The 15,126-nt window shown below is 42.3% G+C and overlaps 1 protein-coding gene across 2 annotated transcripts in view; it reads right to left on the minus strand.

Moving 5' to 3' along the window:
• Positions 1 to 6,834: 6,834 nt before the first annotated feature.
• The window catches only part of RGL1 (ral guanine nucleotide dissociation stimulator like 1), an 82,038-nt gene continuing 73,746 nt past the window's right edge, over positions 6,835 to 15,126 (minus strand). For both annotated transcript variants that reach the window (XM_075710884.1, XM_075710883.1), the window contains 7 exons: positions 14,257 to 14,378; positions 13,309 to 13,398; positions 11,081 to 11,267; positions 9,108 to 9,127; positions 8,756 to 8,972; positions 7,316 to 7,430; positions 6,835 to 7,022 (listed from right to left, as the gene is read on the minus strand). In XM_075710884.1, coding sequence (XP_075566999.1) covers positions 6,835 to 7,022; positions 7,316 to 7,430; positions 8,756 to 8,972; positions 9,108 to 9,127; positions 11,081 to 11,267; positions 13,309 to 13,398; positions 14,257 to 14,378 — 939 coding nt within the window. The remainder of the gene's footprint in view (positions 7,023 to 7,315; positions 7,431 to 8,755; positions 8,973 to 9,107; positions 9,128 to 11,080; positions 11,268 to 13,308; positions 13,399 to 14,256; positions 14,379 to 15,126) is intronic.

Consider the following 15,126-nt stretch of genomic DNA (forward strand, 5'->3'; position numbering starts at 1 on the left):
CCAGCCTTCTGGCTGTGGCCGCGACAGCTGTTTGCTGTGCACAGGGACGGAAGGCGTGTCCCTGCTGAGCCTCCTGCAGGTTTAGCACCCACAGCCCAAATGTGGAGGTGCTTCGTGCTGCAGTCATGCATCTTGAAAATGAGTTTCTGTTAGCAGAACTTAACAAGTGTTAAGTAAGACCTTGTCAGACTGCTTCATGAACCATGGAGGGCTGCTTTTTTTTCTTTTCTTCTCCCATTTCCCCCCGCCCCTTTTTGAGATGGGGTTTTTGCTCTGCTGTGGAGCACCTGAGCTAAGCCCCAGGAGCCCCCAGCTGATGGAAAAAAAACACCCAGCAGTGCCTACCCCAGTGAGTGTGGTGACAGACCAGTGGAAGCTAGGAACAGGTTTTACAAAGTTTAAGTAGCAAGCCAGCTGAAAAAGCAGCTTGTTCACAAGAAAGGTTATGGTGACAGGCCCTAAAAATTACTATCTAGCTGCAGTAGGACTGCTTGTAACCTAATAACTCTGTCTTTGCTTTCGTTTAAGAAAGGAAAAGTGCTGTAGTGCTCTCGGTATGGCAATATGAAATTCTTAGTTAACAAATAGATTGTATTTATCCTGAAGGAAATCAAGTAAGGTTGTGTTTTATCTCCCCAGGTAGTTTAAAGTGGTGGGGGGGAAGCAGGAGGCAGCTTAAATTCAGGGTAATCTTTCTTTTGCCTTTGCTATTGTAAGATGAGAGGCTCTAGTGACAAAGGCAACTGCCACAGTTCAAGGGACTCGCAGTGTGACTTTTGGCAGTTTTAGGAGTGCCCCCCAATGCTGAAGTGCCTCGTGAAATGGCAGATCGTGCGTGGGAGCGGTCGGAGGGGAAGAGGGACTGCGCTAAAAGGTAGCAGAAGTGGCTGTGGTCTGTAAACTCCAAATGCTTGTATTGTGTGCAGGGGAGGGGAAAAAACCCAACAAGCTAATGGTCATGAGGCCAGGAGGAAACATGACACAATAGAGACAATGGGGAAAAGATGGAAACACTCAGTGTTGTTTTTGTATTAACTTGCTGGAGAAATCAGTCAGTGACCCAAAAGAGAATGATTTCATGAAGTAGTTGTAAAATTTGTGTATAATCTAAGTTACCCAGTTAGTTACAATAGAAATCATTAAACTGAAAGCTCAAAAAATAACACAAAATATTCCATAACAATAGCAGGTTGGTGTGCACAACTGATGCAGCAGCATGCGACTGGACTATGTATGACTCAGGATTAGCTGCTGCCACTCGATGGGTAATGTAGGTGAGAGACTGGTTTACTTGGACAGCCCTTCCAGCCACATTGCTGAAGAAACACAGAAGCCATCCTTGTAAAAACTTTCAGGAATTAAAAAAAAAAAAAAAAAAAAAGCACGATTAATGCTGACAGTGTTACGAAGAGTACAAAACTGTTACTGAATGTGATGGTGAAGGAAGGTTGTAGCTGAAGGGTTACAGCTAAAGGGAATACAGCTAAAGTGTGGTGTTTCAAGGTCTCTGGGTGGCAGGGAAGGGGAGTTGTGGGAGCTGGAGGAAGTTGAGAACAGTTAAAACAGTAAAAGTGATGAAGTTGAAGGCAGTGACAGTGAGGGAAGTGAAAAGGTGTGAGGTGTAAAAAAACCAGAACTGACATGCAGTAATAAAGTCTAAGAGAAGAAAATAGACTAACTCCAGGCAAATATTAATGGAAAAAGTTTATATACTTATTGTATAAAGATTACAGGTAAGCAATTAAAAAAATCTTTTTCATATATAACCTTTTGGAGGGTGTAATTTTAAAACATTAGAAAATTTTAGAACATTCACCTTTCAGCTTAACACAGACATACAACCTCTACACTATACTCTACAAATGATACCGTACAGACATCAATGCATGCTTACACTGAAATGCAAATAAAACTGAACTTCTGTTTTAATCTTGCCCTAACTCTGGGCAAAGGTTAAGGCTCATATATAACCTTTTGGAGGGTGTAATTTTAAAACATTAGAACATTTTAGAACATTCACCTTTCAGCTTAACACAGACATACAACCTCTACACTATACTCTACAAATGATACCGTACAGACATCAATGCATGCTTACACTGAAATGCAAATAAAACTGAACTTCTGTTTTAATCTTGCCCTAACTCTGGGCAAAGGTTAAGGCTCATATATAACCTTTTGGAGGGTGTAATTTTAAAACATTAGAAAATCTTAGAACATTCACCTTTCAGCTTAACACAGACATACAACCTCTACACTATACTCTACAAATGATACCGTACAGACATCAATGCATGCTTACACTGAAATGCAAATAAAACTGAACTTCTGTTTTAATCTTGCCCTAACTCTGGGCAAAGGTTAAGGCTCATATATAACCTTTTGGAGGGTGTAATTTTAAAACATTAGAAAATCTTAGAACATTCACCTTTCAGCTTAACACAGACATACAACCTCTACACTATACTCTACAAATGATACCGTACAGACATCAATGCATGCTTACACTGAAATGCAAATAAAACTGAACTTCTGTTTTAATCTTGCACTAACTCTGGGCAAAGGTTAAGGCTCATATATAACCTTTTGGAGGGTGTAATTTTAAAACATTAGAAAATCTTAGAACATTCACCTTTCAGCTTAACACAGACATACAACCTCTACACTATACTCTACAAATGATACCGTACAGACATCAATGCATGCTTACACTGAAATGCAAATAAAACTGAACTTCTGTTTTAATCTTGCACTAACTCTGGGCAAAGGTTAAGGCTCATATATAACCTTTTGGAGGGTGTAATTTTAAAACATTAGAAAATCTTAGAACATTCACCTTTCAGCTTAACACAGACATACAACCTCTACACTATACTCTACAAATGATACCGTACAGACATCAATGCATGCTTACACTGAAATGCAAATAAAACTGAACTTCTGTTTTAATCTTGCACTAACTCTGGGCAAAGGTTAAGGCTCATATATAACCTTTTGGAGGGTGTAATTTTAAAACATTAGAAAATCTTAGAACATTCACCTTTCAGCTTAACACAGACATACAACCTCTACACTATACTCTACAAATGATACCGTACAGACATCAATGCATGCTTACACTGAAATGCAAATAAAACTGAACTTCTGTTTTAATCTTGCACTAACTCTGGGCAAAGGTTAAGGCTCATATATAACCTTTTGGAGGGTGTAATTTTAAAACATTAGAAAATCTTAGAACATTCACCTTTCAGCTTAACACAGACATACAACCTCTACACTATACTCTACAAATGATACCGTACAGACATCAATGCATGCTTACACTGAAATGCAAATAAAACTGAACTTCTGTTTTAATCTTGCCCTAACTCTGGGCAAAGGTTAAGGCTCATATATAACCTTTTGGAGGGTGTAATTTTAAAACATTAGAAAATCTTAGAACATTCACCTTTCAGCTTAACACAGACATACAACCTCTACACTATACTCTACAAATGATACCGTACAGACATCAATGCATGCTTACACTGAAATGCAAATAAAACTGAACTTCTGTTTTAATCTTGCACTAACTCTGGGCAAAGGTTAAGGCTCATATATAACCTTTTGGAGGGTGTAATTTTAAAACATTAGAAAATCTTAGAACATTCACCTTTCAGCTTAACACAGACATACAACCTCTACACTATACTCTACAAATGATACCGTACAGACATCAATGCATGCTTACACTGAAATGCAAATAAAACTGAACTTCTGTTTTAATCTTGCACTAACTCTGGGCAAAGGTTAAGGCTCATATATAACCTTTTGGAGGGTGTAATTTTAAAACATTAGAAAATCTTAGAACATTCACCTTTCAGCTTAACACAGACATACAACCTCTACACTATACTCTACAAATGATACCGTACAGACATCAATGCATGCTTACACTGAAATGCAAATAAAACTGAACTTCTGTTTTAATCTTGCACTAACTCTGGGCAAAGGTTAAGGCTCATATATAACCTTTTGGAGGGTGTAATTTTAAAACATTAGAAAATCTTAGAACATTCACCTTTCAGCTTAACACAGACATACAACCTCTACACTATACTCTACAAATGATACCGTACAGACATCAATGCATGCTTACACTGAAATGCAAATAAAACTGAACTTCTGTTTTAATCTTGCACTAACTCTGGGCAAAGGTTAAGGCTCATATATAACCTTTTGGAGGGTGTAATTTTAAAACATTAGAAAATCTTAGAACATTCACCTTTCAGCTTAACACAGACATACAACCTCTACACTATACTCTACAAATGATACCGTACAGACATCAATGCATGCTTACACTGAAATGCAAATAAAACTGAACTTCTGTTTTAATCTTGCACTAACTCTGGGCAAAGGTTAAGGCTCATATATAACCTTTTGGAGGGTGTAATTTTAAAACATTAGAAAATCTTAGAACATTCACCTTTCAGCTTAACACAGACATACAACCTCTACACTATACTCTACAAATGATACCGTACAGACATCAATGCATGCTTACACTGAAATGCAAATAAAACTGAACTTCTGTTTTAATCTTGCCCTAACTCTGGGCAAAGGTTAAGGCTCATATATAACCTTTTGGAGGGTGTAATTTTAAAACATTAGAAAATCTTAGAACATTCACCTTTCAGCTTAACACAGACATACAACCTCTACACTATACTCTACAAATGATACCGTACAGACATCAATGCATGCTTACACTGAAATGCAAATAAAACTGAACTTCTGTTTTAATCTTGCACTAACTCTGGGCAAAGGTTAAGGCTCATATATAACCTTTTGGAGGGTGTAATTTTAAAACATTAGAAAATCTTAGAACATTCACCTTTCAGCTTAACACAGACATACAACCTCTACACTATACTCTACAAATGATACCGTACAGACATCAATGCATGCTTACACTGAAATGCAAATAAAACTGAACTTCTGTTTTAATCTTGCACTAACTCTGGGCAAAGGTTAAGGCTCATATATAACCTTTTGGAGGGTGTAATTTTAAAACATTAGAAAATCTTAGAACATTCACCTTTCAGCTTAACACAGACATACAACCTCTACACTATACTCTACAAATGATACCGTACAGACATCAATGCATGCTTACACTGAAATGCAAATAAAACTGAACTTCTATTTTAATCTTGCCCTAACTCTGGGCAAAAGTTAAGGCTCAGTTACAAACTCAACGTCTTCACTCACCAAAACTACAACTGGAGTTCTTAAACTCGTCAAACAAGGACCTGCATGGTGCTACTTGTAAACAGAGGTGATAAATCTTCATGTAGTGTAAAACATAGTACAACCCAACATTGTTTGCATCATGACTTTATCAGTGATAGTTAATGTAATCCGAGCCCAGTTTTGAAAATTCGTGCTACAGAACTCATGGGGAAAAAAAGGTTGAGGCATGTATAAAATTAAGTATTCGAGTTTATGTTAACTAATACTAATGTATCTCAAAGACAGCCTGTTCAGTAAGGGCTGCTTACAATCCAATGTCTCATTTATGGCTTTTGAAAATAAAACCTCTTCACTATCCTTTCAAGGAAGCCTGTGTTCTGGAAGAGACTCAAGAAGTAAGTTATTTAAAGTTTCATAGAGACCAGATGATTAAATTCTTTATTCCAGCTGAATGCTTTATTCCAGCTGAAAGGATGTACCATGTCAGAAAATTCATTTAATAAAGAGCGAGGGAAGTGCCTGTAGATTATTATAATAATGCTACAAGTATATAAAATCCCTGGTTGGTTGGGGTAATGCTTAAAACCAGCTATCTCCTCTCAATACCCACTTTTAAAATAAAAGGTCATGTAGTTGCCCCTCATGAATGAAAACGTGAGTTAAAAGTTTTGCTCTTGAAGAGTGATTGCACATTACAAAGAGGTACATCAGTCATTTCAGAGTACATGCAAAAGGCATTGATTTCTGCTCAATGGGTTAGCAAAGTAAAAGGAAAACCACCCTGTAGTGGCATTAAGACAAGACCTAAATCCAGACAAGTAGTATTTGTTTGCCTTGTTCGTGAACAAACCATGACATTCATCCAAAAGCAAGTGCAGTCCATTTTTTAAAAGTTCTTTGGGAAAAAAAGTCCAAAATAGGTAATCTTCTGGCATGGAACAAGTGCAAAAAGAAATTTGGCAGCTGTGGGAAAGCAATACACACACTTGCAGTTTCTGGTGTCTCCAGCAATGAGTCTTTTGGGGACATACCCGCCCTGCTTTTTTGTGAATGCAAATGCCTCCTAGAGGCAGCAACTGCTAGTGGCACCCAGCTCACCCACACCTTCTGCAGACCAGTGCTCCTGTCAGTCAGCTGGAGGCTGCCTGGGACCTCCTCCTTGGTTCAGGCGAATTGTATTGAGACTTTTCTTCTCCAGTTTTATAAAAATAAATTCAGACGTTCTGTGTAATACTGGCACAAGGGAAAATGTTCTCTCATAAAAAGAGTTGGCTTGTATGGTGTTCGTAAGACAAATGTTGCAGTCCCGTTTTCCCCTCTAACTGGGGCTCTCACCTTCTTAGGCTAATGTGCAAAACAAAAAAAAAAAACCCAACAACAACAAAAAATTCCAGTCCATACTGTCCCGTAAGTCCGTGTCTGTCTGTCCATATCTGGCTGCAAGGGAGGAGAAACACACATACCTCTGGCTGTAGGCTCTGCATTTCAGCCACAAAAGATTTTCAAAGTTGAATACTGACACATTGATCTGCTGTGATTCTGTAATACTGGATGGTAGCAAAGGTATGGTTTTCTCAACTCCCTGCGCCCTTGTCTCCCTTACAGTGTAATTTTGCTGGGCCTGTTGCTCCAACACCCCCGTTTGGCAGTTCTAGGGAGTGTCAGACTGCAACGGCTCCTCATTTTCACCTGCCCGTTGACTGAAGCTTTTTTCCGCAGGATGAAATTGAAGTTCACGTGGCTGTTCATGGCGTAGAACACATTGGCATTGCCAGGGATCACCAGTTCTGCAAAAGAGGGACCAGAGCAAGTGTTAATTTGCAATATTGTCGATAGCTCTACAGTCGCAGTGCACATATGAAGGTCTACCTGGCCACCCATGAGTAAGCTCTGCCTATATAAAGCGATGTACTGACAGGCCATGATAAATCATCCCTGCGCACCAGTTATCGAGGGGGGTTACTCTCACTGGCAGCTGTGACAACATGTCCATGGCATTTCTAATGTTGCTTCACATTTTACTCTTTCCTTCAAAATCCAGCAGACCTTTTCAAGCAGCAGCAGAGTTCTGCTTCCCTACCTTTGTCCTCGGAGATGACCTGCACAAGTTCATAATCCTCAGCTGCATCAGATTCCAGGTTGTGCTTCAACATAGCTCTCTGGATGACAGCAGGAGTTTTGTCTTGGCTAGTTACCTGGAAAGACAGAGTTGCAATGAGAGATCTGCTTATTCACTCTATAATGATTTCATAATTAGCAAAGGCCTGCCTCTGCCAAGCAGACCACTTGGTCTTGAAAAAGATTTCAGAGAACTGAAAAAATACGCTGGGTCCATAACAAAACAGTAGGTACTGCTAGATACTAAAACATGGTATTTGTGACATTTGGTGGTGGTGTTTTTTAGTTCAAGATGACAGATACTGTACTAGAAGAGACGACAGTAAATCAATCACAGTGTCTGCTCTCTTGAGCAAACACTTTGAGAGATGAGACGTTGTTCTCACTAGCCATAAAAGTCCACATAAATAGCTGCCCCATCTGTTGTTTGCAGACGTCAATTAATCTGCAGTCTCCTGTGCTAAATACTTTCTTTGACATCCTGCAAAGATTTTTGGCCTTGTAACTGGGTTTACTGTCTGCTGTGGAAGTGCTATGCATCTGGAGCAGACACAGGGCTCCCTCCAGAGCCTTACGCAGTCAAAAGGAAGATTTGTCTCAGCAGTGGCTGAATTCGTCAGGCCCTCAGGGAACGGCTCTTTGCAATTTGGGGAGCTCAGACCATTAAAATAAGGTGCTAAGAACTACTCCCCTGTGTGTTTGTTCCCCCCAAGGCCCCGAGGGACCCAAAGCGTGTGCTCAGCAGCTGAGTCTCGGCCAGGTATCTGCAGAGATCACGTGCAGGCGAGTCATGTCGCCCACAGTCCAGCACAGGCCCTGCGCTCCCTTGGCCATTGGCCCGGCACTGCCAGAATCCCTCCGTGGCACCAGCATCGAGGGAAACACCTGAACGCTGCTTGCTGCTGGTCTGGCAACCTTTGCTGCAGAGAGAAGCTGTGTAAGTAAAGGGCCTGCCAGCTTCCTCGTGTACAGCTCCCTGTTTCCAGAAACCAGCTCCTGGGGAAAGTTGCTCCAGGCAAAACTTGGCATGAGGCACCTTGCATCAAAACTCGCACACAAATTTCCGAGCTAGAGAAAAAGCAGCTAAGTGCTAGCAGAAGGGCAGGAGCAGAAAAGCCTGCACTTGATCAGAATGCTTCACTTCAAACTTGTTGATAAAATAAAAACTTTAGTTTCAAGATCAGAAACTTCCACAAAAATGCTATTTTCAAACCTCTCATTCATACCACGCTCCACATATTTTGAATTGTAATATTTGTCATTTTCCCTTTCAAGCTGGGTTTGATTAGTTGGCTCAGTGAATAGGTGTTCTCAAAACTAAAAGCACCTTTTGTTTAAGTCACCCTGGATGAAAACACCACCAACAATAACATCATTTTGCTGTTCCACACCACTGACTCACCAGGATGCTCTTGTACATATTGCCATTGTTGTCTTCTATGCTGATCCGGATGATGCATGCATCTTTGTTCTGCTGGTTGTAAACAGGAGGCAGCACTTTTGAGGTAATGGGTGTCACGGAGACAGAGCACTTGTCGTTCGAGGACAGCAAGGGAGGTGATGAGATTAAAGATGACATCCCCGAGGAAGATGTGTCCGTGGAATGGGCGGAGGAAGAGAAGGAGAAGGGGGCGGAGGAAGAGGAGGAGAAGGGGGCGGAGGAAGAGGAGGAGAAGGAGGAGGAGGAGGAGGAGGAGGAGGAGGAGGAGGAGGAGGAGGAGGAGGAGGAGGAGGAGGAGGAGGAGGAGGAGGAGGAGGAGGAGGATTCAGAGAGCTACACAACAGAAAGAAAGAAAAAAAAATTTCATAAACTGGCCATTTTGTGTAATCTGTGTGTGTCATTCTGGAAGTAGAACTTGAGAAAGCGGAAGGCTCACACCAAACCTCAGTCAGCTGCACTCTGTCCAGCAGGCTGGCAGTGGTATTCCTTGCCCCCCAAAAAAGTGAACTTCACTTGATTAATTTCACCTTTGTAATGAAAACTTATTTCCAATTCGGTGTGCCGGACGCTGTGCGCTGCTTGCTCTCGCCTCTCAGTAACAGAGGCCAGGAGGTGGCAGCAGACACAGCGAACAGAGTCGGGCTGTGGGCAACCAGCCGGGGACCGGGACCGGGACCGGGACCGGGACCGGGACCGGGACCGGGACCGGGACCGGGACGGAGCAGAGCGCGCCGCAGGCACCCTGCGCCCGCGCCAGGTCGGAGCCTTTACGCGGGGAGCTGGACGGGGGTGAAAACACACATACGCCTCCCTCTCTGCCACTTCTCCTTGATAGTCTTTCGTCGATGGAAACTGCCTCTTTACTTCCCCTGCTGCTCAGGGGCAAAAGCCTTTCTCTTCTGCCTTGCTCAAAAACTGCTGAGAGGATCTTCCCTCTCCGACTTACCGAAATCAACTGCTCCAGCTAAACAGTTTAAACAATTTATGGATGCCAGTGTCTGGGACCTTGTGTTTCATTTGGTTTAAGAACATTTAGTACAATTTAAAATATCCATAAGCTAAACCCCAATATAACACTCTTCAGCAAAACATCCCTAAAAAGGGTTTCAACAATACAGTTAACGCAATATAGTTCAAAAGCGAAGAGTCTGTAGGAAAGTAGTCCCTGTGGATCCCCCCCATCAGATCCCTTCTGCTGGTTTCCTGTCTTTAAAATTTGTGTCTCTGGATGGTATCAGCACACGCCTGGTCAATCTGCTCTCAGCATGAACACTCGCAGCGTCAGCCTTATGCTCATTTTGCTGTGGGGTGCCCCAGCTGCCGGTGTGCGGGGTGTAGGGCTTTGCCTTGTCTGCAAAATGAGGGGTTTCCTAGCACGCTGGTTCAGCGCCTTTGGGTAAGACACTGGCTACGTGTGCCAAGAGTGAGCTGGCATGCAGGAGGAGGTGCAGCAGCACTGCACCGCACACCAACTTCCCCAGTGGAATTAAACTGAGCCAAGGCAAGGTATTCATCTTGGCAGCACAGAGCTCACAGGAGGTCAAGCCCACATGGCTGGCAAGCTCTGACCTTACCTGCCTATCACTTGGTCAGCTGCAGCTGCTCTGCCTTCCCCAGGATTTTGCAGTGCTGTGTCACTAATGCATACTGCTGATTGAGCATGGTGGACACAGCAGCAGGCTGCTAACAGCAGAATAACTCATCAAACCCAAGATATTCGAGGAGGAAACGACTAGCTGTTGATCTTACTCCTCTTCAGTTGATCCCGTCTCCTGTTTCATTTGTTTTTGTTTGTGGGGGCTTCTAAATCCTCTTGTGTCCATGTCACTGCTAACATCATGCTGCCATGTGCTGGACAGAAGCACCGATATCCGCGAGTGCAATGCTCAGGCTCCTCACCCCACTTCCCACAGGCTCCAAAGGTAGAAACGCCACTAGCTTGCCCCATCCCTTTCAAAAAGCACGAGGGACTGAAAGAAAAATTAACCTCGTGCTCCTCCAGGGCCTCACCTAAACCAAAACCACTGCCAGGCACCACAAGCAAATCTGGTTTCAAGGAAGGAGAACTTTCAGTCTGCCTTGTATCTTGGCAGCATAGAAGGGATTGTGCAAAAATCCTGACTGGACTGCTTCCATTTTTACACATTTATTTCTAGAGTCTCTCCATTCCATTAAAAGCAATGCTATAGTCAAGACCAACAGGCTTGGGCAAGCGTCTAGGGCCTGCCTGCAGTGTTGACAGTCTCTCAGAGGCTATTTATGCTGGCAACAAGGCCCAGACCGTACCTTTTTCTGAGACTCATCAGGAGTGCCTATGGGACTGATGGAGACGTCTTCAGATTCAGAGTGATTAAACTCACACGATGAAACACTGGCCGAGTCCGTGCTTTCACCAGAGCTCCCACCTGGAGTAGATTTGGGTTGCTCTTTGATGGGTGTGCTATGGGTGATCACCTCGGAGCCTAGAAACAGCCTAGTATAGAAAAAAAAGCATAACAGCCAGTAAGTGAAACCAGAACAGAGCTGGGCTGAGCAAAGCTGTCACTTGGTTCAAAAATCTTATGTATTGTTTTGTTTTCCTATCTCGAGCGGCCTATTGTTTTCATTTCCTCTATGTTGTTTATACAGTTTGTCAAGAGAGTTTGTTACACACTAACACAATATCATCTTGACCTAGCGTACCCACCAGCTGCAAGGCCAAAAACAGAGCTAATCCCCAAGTATAGCAAACCAGACCCCTCTTCAGTCTGCTAAATTTTCAGACTCACTTGCCAGGAAATGATTGATCATAAACCCAATGCGTTTACAAACCAAGGGACGAGGGGCAAATTAGAGGCACGGCAGCTGGCTTGACCTTATGCACTCCTGCACACTGCTCGCACCCCCTGGTCCCTCTGACACAAGGCAGCTCAAGACCTGCTCAGTTGCCATGAGTAAGTGTAACAGTGCATGAAAGGTAATGCATGGTTATACACCGGGCAAAGGTCTTCAAAAGGCAAATTCATCCCCGCTGCAAATTCTTTCACTCAATAAAGGTGCTACAGATACCTATGTCTCTCTAAGAGTCTAAACAGACATGTACACAATGAGGAGATCACAAGAAAGTGTAAATTATAGGCTCTCCCTCTCCAAGACTCATTTCTAAATGCAGGTCAAGTAAACTTAAAGGAGCGTCAAAGGAAACAAACTTGTATAATGTGTAACGTAGAGAAGCAAGGTGAATTAGATGCTATGTCAGCATGCAGTTAATGATTTAAAACAATTTAGAGAGGTGTCACTCACTGTTTCTGGGATGAATTATGCCAGTCTTTTCTACAGTATTAATTTGCAAAATACATTCGGAGTGCAGATGAAACAATTCCTTAGACAAAGACTGCATAGTGCAAACAAACTCAATATGGTAAATTACAATACTACAGCACTGAAACGCAGTCAGAAATGAGAGAATAAAGCCTGTGCTCCGCAGCAACAATTCTTACACACAGCTTAGGTATGTGCCAAGGGAGACACAAATGAGAGGCCACCGAGAGTTCACTGTCATCTTCAAAGCTCACGTTTTCATAACGTATCACCACCAACTCAGATGGCCTAATCGAAACACTTTCCAAACAGCTGCCCAGATTGTTTTTGCGTATCAGAACTCAAAACATCTATTCTTCCTTCAGATCCTAGCCTGCAGGAGCGCTGTCGTGAAGTGAATGGCTACTGGCTGTTCTGAGGAAACTAGGTACAAGAACCAAGCAGGAAAGGAGAGTTAATTGCTGATAGTGCTGTTAAATTAACCATTTCCCCCCTTGTCTTGATCATACCACTGGTATGTGGGAGTCCCTTCATATCTCCTCTCCCATCAGGTTCAAATTTCTCACCTTTAAGATATCCTTGATCTCTGCTTTCATTCCCCGCAGCTTGCCCTGAATTCCTGCTAGCATACTGTTTCCTGTGTGTGCTTAGCTGCATGCCCTGTTCTTCATCCACCTCCTCTTTGAATCTTTGCAGTATTAGACTAAATTGGACCACCTCCCCATGATTTTTTTACTTCTCTAACTTGAAGGCAGTTAGGCAGATTGTTTCTATTATCAAATGCCTTTTTGCTAACGTAGATTTTCATATTAAAATCCTGCAAGGAATTTTTTGCATATGTATAGCAAATTAGACTAATAATAGGCCAGACTTTATCCTCATTTACTGTTTTGCTACTGCATTCAGCCAAGTTATTACACAATAGATATTGAATTTATAACCCAGCACTAAAATGGTTCTTTTTTATGACACCTTAGGAAGGCTTGTTTGTTTCTAATGTCTTTCATCATTAATAATCCTCATAACTACTTATAACAATAGAAAGGGGCAGCTTCAGACAGAAGAATGCATTTCTAGCTGATGGTGTCTCCTTAGAGTAATGCAGCGGTCTGGATCCCCAGCCAGGTTTTTCAGCTGGTGAAATGAGTACTGCTTGTTTGATTTATTCAGGTTCATATTAACACACCAAATGCCCCTTGCCCTGCTGTACTCACAGGCTGAACCTCTTCGCCATGCTTTTCCGAGATTTCGGTGATGTGGTGCTAGTGTCAGCAGCTGCTTCAACCTCACTTGAAAGGCTGTAACTGAAGAACAGAGGCCACTGGGTTAATTTTTACAGACAATACTATTAGTTATATATCTCAAAGTAGCAATATTCAAGAAATTCAAGAAATGTTCAGTTATTCCCACTTCACAGAAGGTTGCAACCCCACAAAAAGGAACATAGCTCTGTCTACATTTTGCCATGGTTAAGGGGATATTTCACTTCTTTATAATAGTTTTAAAAACTAGTGCTTTTTTCGATGACATTCATAATTTTATTAAAAAAAATCAAGAAAATACTTAACGTGAATCTTGGATAAGCTGACTTTTTTTTACTACGACTCAGTACAATGCAGTATGTATCTGTGCTTACACTCAGTGCAGCAAAGTGGTATTCAGATACGTAGTGGATATATTAAAATGCTGAAAATAAATTGTCTTGCGTTGGTCTGGCAGCACGTGCAGTAGCACAGAACTTGGCAGGGCTGCAAAACTCACCCCAAATGCCTGGGAGACATTTATCTGGTGAGCAGTCAGTGAGCTCTGCGTTGCCTTGGCTACCTGCTGCCCGCATCCACCAGCCAAAGGCTCAGTGATTGTATCTTCACATCCCTTAGGATCAACTTCTGAGCATGTGTCTGGGTGTACAGACAGCCCAGACACAACAGACTATCATATTTCAAAGTCAGAAGCCTGATTTCCAATCTCAAAACTAAACCCTGCTAAGTGTTCTACAGGTTTTCTACAGCTGTTTAGCAGAAGGCAGATGTATTTCCACTCTCCTTGAGCAGCAGTATATGTAAGTTCCTGTAAGAAGATAGCTAAAGGCTGACATAACCTACCTGCAGGTGTGTGTGGGGTAAGAAAAGCCTGCTTTGCCAGCTGGACTGAGAACCTACCTCTCCTCCTCAGTTAAATGCTGCTGTCTCCTGAACCACTGGATGAATTTTTGGTCTGGTGTCATGCAATAGCTGTTACATGCAGATTGCAAGAGCTTAATTTGGGCAATTACTTCAAACTCCTAAGAAAATAAATAATCAAATAGGAATTCTATTTAGAAAACACGATAAAGCCAAACAGCCTCATTCATATCCTAAACATATGCAACAACAGATCCAGGACAAGCTTAGTTTGACCTGAAGTTCAGTTTCAGTAGAGTAACTCACTATATCAAGAACCAGTTTTTCAAACAATGAAGACTTTTTATTTCCCCCACCATCCGTAATGTGCATTGAAATGTGAACATTTTATCACACATGCACAAATTAGAAGACAAACACAAGGAACCACATTTCACCACAGAGCTTTTCCCAAGTACTAACCGAAGTGTAATGCTAGTACAAACCCACCGAACGACAGCACTGCTGTCCTCTGGGAACAAGGGTAGCAAAGGGTCACAACTTCTTCAGATTACCCTCCCCGCTCACCCCTGTGCAGGCCAGACCGGCTCTGGGAGAAGAATCATGCTCTGTACTTAGGTGGTTCTCAGGCAGCAAGCAAGGGTAATAATTAGGGGTGCCTGCGATGAAAGCAGAGAGTCTGATCCTCCCCAGCTTTGCACTTTGTGCACTCACACTTGCACCAGAGGAACATAAAATGCTACCCTTAATACATGTGACTAGAATGCGCTGCTCTTCTGTAACGCCACTTGCATACACACTTTGCCAAAATAATTCTTAAAACCCCCTTGTGTTAGAGCAGGTTATAGAATCAGGATGCAGGAATGGACCTGGGTAGTCAGCATGGTTCAGAGGGCAGCTTTGCCACTG

The sequence above is a fragment of the Pelecanus crispus genome, chromosome 5 (genome assembly GCF_030463565.1).
Source record: "Pelecanus crispus isolate bPelCri1 chromosome 5, bPelCri1.pri, whole genome shotgun sequence".
Classification (NCBI taxonomy): domain Eukaryota; kingdom Metazoa; phylum Chordata; class Aves; order Pelecaniformes; family Pelecanidae; genus Pelecanus; species Pelecanus crispus.